At 44.4% G+C, this 7,992-nt stretch overlaps 1 protein-coding gene across 1 annotated transcript; it reads right to left on the reverse strand.

Annotated features, from left to right (window-relative positions):
• Window positions 1-1,703: 1,703 nt before the first annotated feature.
• LOC120856556 (alpha-N-acetylgalactosaminide alpha-2,6-sialyltransferase 5-like) lies at window positions 1,704-3,425 on the reverse strand. Its single transcript, XM_040231926.1, has 3 exons — window positions 3,175-3,425; window positions 2,128-2,361; window positions 1,704-1,859 (listed from the first exon to the last, which is right to left on the reverse strand). Exons 1-3 carry the CDS (start codon window positions 3,187-3,189, stop codon window positions 1,704-1,706), a joined length of 405 nt encoding a protein of 134 aa, XP_040087860.1. The 5' UTR covers window positions 3,190-3,425.
• Window positions 3,426-7,992: the final 4,567 nt, after the last annotated feature.

Below are 7,992 nucleotides of genomic sequence, written 5' to 3' on the forward strand. Positions count from 1 at the left end.
AGAAGGCACTGGTTTTAAGATCTGCATTTGTTCCTTTGCTTGAGGCAGTGTAAACTTTTTTGAACTCTTTGGGTATGGAATTTTGTGAGAAGTTGGTTTTCTATAAAAGAATTTCATCAATATTATCTACAAAGACCTTCTTGGTCACATAATTCTCTGCTAAGAATTCCAAGGTCTTCCACACATATCCATCCTTCACAAAACACTTTACAGTTTACAAAGCCCTTTAGTACAGATAATCTCAATTTCTCATATAAAGTGTCCATATTCCTTCCCTAAAAGGGCTGTTCTTCATTTTAATGAAATACAATGCTGATTCACTGAAAATGAAAACCAGTATATTAGTGTGAATAAACACTGTTTTGAAAAAGAACATGAGGGCATCATCTTTTGCCTTAGGCTATCAATATTCTTAGCTAGTGCTGGTCCAGCAGGAGAGCACAGGAAGGGAAGTACTAGCAACATCTTCCTAAACGTAGATCACAGCTTTCAGCAAATTTATCTTTTGACATCCCTATTAACCAAAGCATCACAAATGCTTGCCATTTCCATTAAACCACAGCCATGAGAATCCATCATGTTCAATAGATTCATCATAAACACATAAACACCACATCCATCCACAGTCAGAAGTCAGTGCCCAAACTTTTCTAGGACTCAGCCCTTATGGGTTGCTTGCAGATACAAAGTATGCAATCAATCAACAAATTAAAGATAAACAGAAGCCTTAACTGTGAAACTGACAGCTGTTTCTACTTTTGATTTTAAGATCTATCACCAGACCCCTCCCCAGCAAATCACTTCCTAATAAAATCTCTCTTTTCTGTTTCCTGAATCCCTCCAGTGCAAGTTCCACCTTTTCAAAGAAACTTTCCTTAATCCTACCAGAGCAGAGATCTTTCTCATCTCTGTTTTCGAACAATAATAACTGTTTATATCCAGTATTTCCCATACATTTATATTTACCGTCTATCTCTGTCATCTATCCATCCATTCATATTTCATGGTATGTTGTTTTTTCCCCATAGGCATTCAAAGATTTCTAAAGGTTGGGTCTTGCCTTAAATTCCTTTGTACCCTCCAAACTCCTTAGCATTATACATTGCACAAGTGAGTAGAAGTATTTTGATTGCCACTTTAAAAAGTCTGAATTTTTCATGCATGACAAAAGCCACCTTTTTACACAAAAGGAGTGCCTCCTAAATATTACTTTGGTTCACAACCATAAAACGTAGTAATACATAAAGCAGAACATTTGGGTGGTTTCAAGAGGTAGCTTTATAGAGCATATATGGAATGGAATGGTGTTTTAATAAAAATATATTAACAGCTTCAAATAATGGGAAATACATTTAAACTGTATTAAAATATCTTTTTAGAATCAGGAAACTTGATTACAATTCTCCCAGAGGCTTCACACTCTGAAACCAGAGATTTATTATTCCAGGGAAAGAAAGCTCAATTTCTTAAAAATTCATCTTATTAATTATTAGCCAAGCCATGCAGCGGCTTCCCGGAAGGCAGAGGAAAATAGGCCCTCAGTGATGAGTTTCAAGCCAATGGAAGCTGAGTTTGTGCCTCAAGCCTTCTGCGCCTGCCTGGGCACTGCTCTCCAGGGCTGTGGTAATTCAGCCCTGAGCATCCGAAGCAGAGATCAGATAGGAATCTGCGGGCCTGAGCAGCGGCCGGCAGAGGACTAGCTGCTATTTAGCTTCCGGCACTCTGTCCGAGGTAACCGCTCGGACTGGTACCCGCTCGGTTCCCCGGTCTCCTCCTATTAGGGCGCGACCCGGTCGCCAAACCCGAGGCTTCAGGAATCCAGCACCCAGCAGTAGCTGTCGTTCCGGGGATGAGCGGTTCTAGTTCCAGGGACGGTTCCTGTTAGGAAATTAGGCTTTGGGGTGCACCCATCTCATCCCTGTTCCCTAAAAAAACTTTGCTACCTTCTCCAAATAGAAATTCACACCAAGTAGTAACTATCCCATCCCACCTCGCAGAGTCCACTCCCCCTTCCAGCCTCCGAATGGCACCTACTCACGGCGCCTCCCAGCCCAGGGGAAGGGGGCAAGCTCAGGTGTGCGGGATCCCCAGGCTGGGTGGCGGGCAGGCTGGCGAGCGAGCTGTCACCTTGTGGTCCACTACGCCGAGGTATCCGTCCAGTGGCCGCGGTCCCGCGGGGGTCTCCGGGCGCGGCGGGGGGCTGCTCTCCGCCGACCGCCGCGAGCTGAGGGTCGCCGCTGCCTGCTGCTGCTGCTGCTGCTGCTGCGGGGGCCGCTCCTTCTGGCCTCCGAGGCTGCTGTACACGAGCAACAAGCTGGTGCACATGGTGGTGAGCGCTAAACACACTGCCAGACCATGGCGCTGCGGGCGGGCGGGAGAGAGCACAGGAGAGTCTCTGAGCGCCGACCCGGAGGAGCGCGCCCGGCGGGGACACCGGCGCGACGGTCAGACAAGACGGGCGGGGGGAGGTCGGGGACGGGGGCTGCGTGGCTAGGTTTCTACCCCGGCCGCGCACAGCCCGGGCAGAGAAGGCACAGTCCCCGGGGGTACCGCAGGGGATGCTCCCTGCGCGTCGCTGCTCTCGGCCGCCACCGCCTCCCACATCTTCTGGCAGAGGACAGGTGGTGCGCGGCGCCCGGCTACGCGAGGGACAGCGCTCCGGCGGCGGGGGCCGAGGTGGGCTTGCACTTTAGGAGGGGGCCCTCTGTCCCCAGCTCGGCTGCTGGAATGTTTAGCCTCTCCTTTCTGGACCCGTGGGGCTCTACCTCGGCCATCCTTGCAAGTTTGAAATACGACGAGGAAATCAAGAAAGTCGGCAAAGGTCCCCCGCTTCCCGCCCCTCTTAGTTTTTGCCAAGCTGTTGCTTTAGGGCAATCCCCATTCCCAAGCAAGACGCCCACCACTCCTAGGTTTCTCTAGCTCTCCGCTGACAGCTCGGAACTCCGGCCAGAGATCCAGGAGCTCAGCAACCCGAGTTCCCGTTCCGGCTCTGGGATTCCGAGCCTAGCAGAACCGAGGAATCGGGAGCAGACCGGCAGCAGGTGAAAAGTTCTCCCTTTGTAACGGGGGATCCAGCAGCTCAGGGTTAGGCGCCCTGGAGCTCTCCCGTGCGCCCTGGGGACGCTGCGCCCCGGATCCCGCCGATGCCCAGAGGAGTTACAACAAATGACTCACCACCAGGGTCTTCATTTTTGGGCACTTCTTTTGTGCGGAATCCTTAGGCACACGCGTCCGGGGCCACTTTTTCTTGGAGGGTTTCCATCGTGGGTGATGAGGCGAAGGCGGCTTTGATTTTCGCCCGGCGGCCAGCCTCGGCTGAGTGAGCAGGGGAGCCGCGGGACCCAGGAAGCGCCGCTGTTGCAGAGATTAGAGACAGAATTAAAACTGAACCGGACCCTCGTAGTCTCTCAGCGATCTACACAACTGCCGCCTGCCGCCGCCTGCTGGGTCCTAAAGACCTCTGCATTCCCCCCTTCCAGCCCCCAAATAGTAATCTCAGCGGAGTAGAATTTCTTGGGCGAGAGAGTTAACCTTGCCAGTATACCCACCTCTTAGTCCAAGGGCTTATTTATCTTTTATGAAGTCATCAAGTAAAAAGGAAGAGGGAATCCAGTTGGATTCTGAACATGATAGCCATTTGAAAATTTGCAAACTAATATTTCTGTTTTGTGATTTCGGTAAAAACAAATCAACAACCGAAATGTCAGTGGCTCTATTTATAGAATTTGCATTTATGTTCTTAGTTCAAGTAAACTAATTAATATTTCAGTTTTCCAATTGTAAGCTTTCTGATATTCTCTTCCCCTTAATTTTACTTTTTAAATGTAGTGATTCTCATGCAATCTTTATAGCCTCATTTTCATCCAAATTATTAAATTCATTACGTTTTAAATATTTTAATTTATTTTTTTAATCAGACCTTGAGGTTCCTAGTGTTCATCTAAACTATTTAAGTGTTAAGAACATTCAGCACATCATATCCACAGGATTAACTGGACCTGTAGATTCTTCTTAATTTAAATGAAAGATTTCTGGCTGCTAGAGATAAAATTGTTTACTGCTTATTTTGTAAGAATCTTAAGGCCTTTAGTGCTCTCCTTGTGTTGTTCTACTGTACTGACAGTATATAATTTCACATTTAGAACTCTAATTGAAATTTTTTAAAAAATAGTTATTTGTTTTTTCTCAGGAAATGCACATCAATATCTTGTTTAAAGAATGATCTTCCCTTCTCCCACCCCACGTTGAATTACAAATGGCATTTGCTAAATGTCTAATTTAGTTAGAAACATATTTCTTGTGAAATTGCTCAGTGGGAATGGTTGTCTTAATGTATTACTCAATTCCTCACCTGTAGCAGTGTAATGTTAAAGATTACATTAAGATGAAAATGATCAGCAGACCAACTGAACCATAGGCACAATAAGAGCTTTCTCAAGGCCAAAGAAGGCATTACAATCCATTTTTTAATCTTCACTAATCCATTGCTGGACTGATGATACAACAGAAACTATTTTTAACTTATGAAGCATCCTTCTATACTCAGTATTAAGAAAGTTAAAATTAGTCAGTGCAACAATGACTATCAATGCTATGTGTTTGGGGGGAAGCGAGAAACATACGGGATTTAGCCTTTCAAGGAAGAACAAAAATTTCCAAACAGTGTTCAACATTGCCAGCCTTGAAGCTATTTATTCAATTTGTGCTTTAGGCATGAATAGTACCAGTTGTTAGGGCAAAAAAAGCAGCAGCCAGAGGAGAATCTTATCGGGTCTTGGCAATTCTTTATTGGATGGTTGCTCTTGACACTCAAATTAAGGAAACAAAGGATCAACTTGATGAATTGGTGCAAGCAGATTATCTGTGTTTCTCCAGGGCTACTTTTGAGATGCTACTAGACATAGCTTCTGCATTTTTCAGAATGATTTCCCTTCCATCTAGTATGTTGCCCGGTGACCAATAAAACACTTCTAATATATTTTGCCATGCCAAACAGAGCCATCATATTTATGATTTAAGCTCATGGCAGAACGTTGGACATCTGTTACACAGTATGTCTGACCAAATTCATTAAGCTTGTGCTTTTTTTTCCCCTCTCCTGGGATAGCAGTTAGCAAGTAGCTCGATCTACTTATGAGATGACCAGGATAAATCTGAAAGATGTAATTCTGAAGTTGATTTGAATAATTTCACGGTCTCTGGCTTTCAAATATTTGATTAGATTGACACAAAGGTTTTAGGCACTGTGGCCCAAGAGACAAATGGACAAGAGGCCTTGGGGAGGGCAGATAAAACAAGTGACAAAAGTGAAAATCCTTGTGCTGTTCAGTGTAATGATCATTTAATGATCCTCTCCTATCTGGTGGTTTTATATTAGGAAATTCAGAGAGGAATAAGACACAGATCCTGTCGTTTAAGAGCTCACAACCTAGGGGGTGTGTGTGTGTGTATGTGACACGTTTGCAAGCTGGTAATGAAAGATTGAATTAAACATATATTTGTCAAGTGCCCACCATATTAAGCATCTCCTCTGAGTACCTATTACATGCCAGGCGTGGGGATACCTGGATAAATAGATGACGTGCTGCCCTGAAGCAACTCACAGCCTATTATTCCCAAATAACTGTCATGAATCTTTATATTACAAAGAATTAGGAAACAATCAAAATGCTTGGCTTGTTTTTCAACTTCTGAGTGCTAGCTTATTATTACCCGAGGGGCTCAATATCGTAAGGGTATCCACCTCTGTTGATGTAACTTTTTGCACACTTTTAAGTTAGTACTTTGAAGAGCCAGAAACAGCAGAAAATAGGCAGCATTCACAGACACTTGATTGACTTGGAGACAAGTAGACAAGTCAATAAAGTTTTTTAGTTCATCTAACTTGTCTAGTTCAATACAAAGTGAGTCGAGGAATCACAATTTGCTTCTCAAAATCCAGCTGAGATGGATTTCTCACCATTTAAAATTTTGCCACAGTTCTGCCTCTGGTGCCATCACATCCAATCAGACAGATGCTTACTTTTGAAAGAAAAAGAAAGGAAAGACAAAGAAATCGCATGTTCCACTATGTAGGTTATGAGGCAAACTGAAGGTAAGGGTTTATGAAATAAAGCATGTCATAGGTTGAGAAGGTGGGATCTAGAGGTTGAAGGGAACGCCTGAAGGGCCACAGAGGCACCAGAAAGCTACCAGGGAGAAGGAAAGACAGATTGCTGGAAACTAGTGAGCCCTGCCCATGACTACTAAATGACCTCTCAAATCAGAAACAAACGTTTCAAACATTCCAAAGATGTATGAAAAGCAGAAAGCAACATAGTGTAAACTGCATTAACACATAACTGATTTCTACTTTATGACCTTAAAGAAAAGAATGCTCTGATAAATGCTAGAAGAGCATAAAGTTTCATAATGGCAGAAAGTCTTAGAACAAAGTGATACTTGTTCCTCAGTTTCCTTAACTCCTTTTACTTCACCTGCATGTGAGCTCAGTTGCTTGGTATCTGACTCTGGACTGTAGCCTGCCAGGCTTCTGTCTGTGGGACTTTCCCAGCATGAGTGGGTTGCTATTTCCTCCTCCAGGGGATCTTCCCAACCCATAGCCTGTGCCTAATGGGCTGCGTGGTTGGGAACAAGTCCATGGAGTTTGGCTGTCAGGACCCAAGTTCTGACTTTAACACTTCCCAGTGCTGTGACCTTGGGTAAGTTATTTAGCTGTACCTTGATTTATCTGTAAAGTTGCAACTACAAAAGCACCTGCCTCAAAACATTGTTCTGAAAGTTAATTGAGATACTACAAATGAAGTGTTAAGAGGAACATTCAGACCATTGCTTTAGTCTCTAAGTCAAATACGATTCTTTGCGACCCTATGCACCATAGCCCACCAGGCTCCTCTGTCCATGGGATTTTCCAGGCAAGAATAATGGAGAGAGTTGCCATTTTCTTCTCCAAGGGGTCTTCCTGATTCAGGGATCGAATGTAGGTCTCCTGCCTTTCGGGGAGTCTCCTGCATTGCAGGTGGATTCTTTACTAACTGAGCCACCAGGGAAGCCTAACAGATTGTAAGCTGTTACTAATAATACTTTGATGAATAAATTGATACTTTGATTACTAATACTATGATTAATAGACTGGATTTGAAGGGGAAAAAACAGGGTTTGACCTGTGTGACCAAGACCTGCATGACTTTGACCAAAGAACTTAAAAATATTAAGCAAACTGTAAACTGACCTGTAAAATGAATATAACTAAGCCCTGCCCCCAAATTGTTGGAGGGGTTATGATGATGTTGTATAACTGACTGCTTTGTAACTATGAAGCTCTGCATGAGCTAAGATAATAGAAACTCTTTTCATTCATCCAAGAAATATCAGTTGAGCATCTACTGTGTGCCAGGGGCATAGTAATGTGACAAAGACAAATAGGCCCATGAACCTTATATTTGATCTGGGGCAATGAACTAATATACTAGAATGTCGAGAACCAGGAACAAATAGCAGGGTAAAGCAGGTTAGAGGTTCGGATGGGATGTAGTACTGTTTTAGTTGGGATAGTGACGTTTGAGGAGAGATTTTAATAAAGTGAGTGAGGGAGCCATGAAGCTATCTGGAGGAGGAGCATTTCAGGCAAAGGAAACAACCTATGAAAAGACCATGAAGTAAGAGCTTGGTTGGCATGCTGAAGAGCCAGCAAGGAGGTCGTACAGCTGGAGTAGGAGGGAATGAGAGGAAGAGTTGTGGAGGGGAGCACAGAACCATAGTCCAGGGCTAGATTGTCTAGCACCTCATAGACCATGAAAGCACAGAGGAAAGGAAACCCACTGGAGGGTCTGGAGCAGAGGAAGGCCAGAAAGATCACCTGGCTGCTGTGCAGAAAAGAGCTTTTAGGGGAGCAAGAAGGAGGGAGACCACTTGGGAAGCTCCTGCAGTGGTCTAGGTGGAAGAAGGTGGTGGTGCTTTCAGGAGAAGTGACTGGTTTAGGGATTTGCTGGT

This window comes from Oryx dammah, unplaced genomic scaffold (genome assembly GCF_014754425.2).
Source record: "Oryx dammah isolate SB20612 unplaced genomic scaffold, SCBI_Odam_1.1 HiC_scaffold_28, whole genome shotgun sequence".
NCBI classification, from domain to species: Eukaryota; Metazoa; Chordata; class Mammalia; order Artiodactyla; family Bovidae; genus Oryx; species Oryx dammah.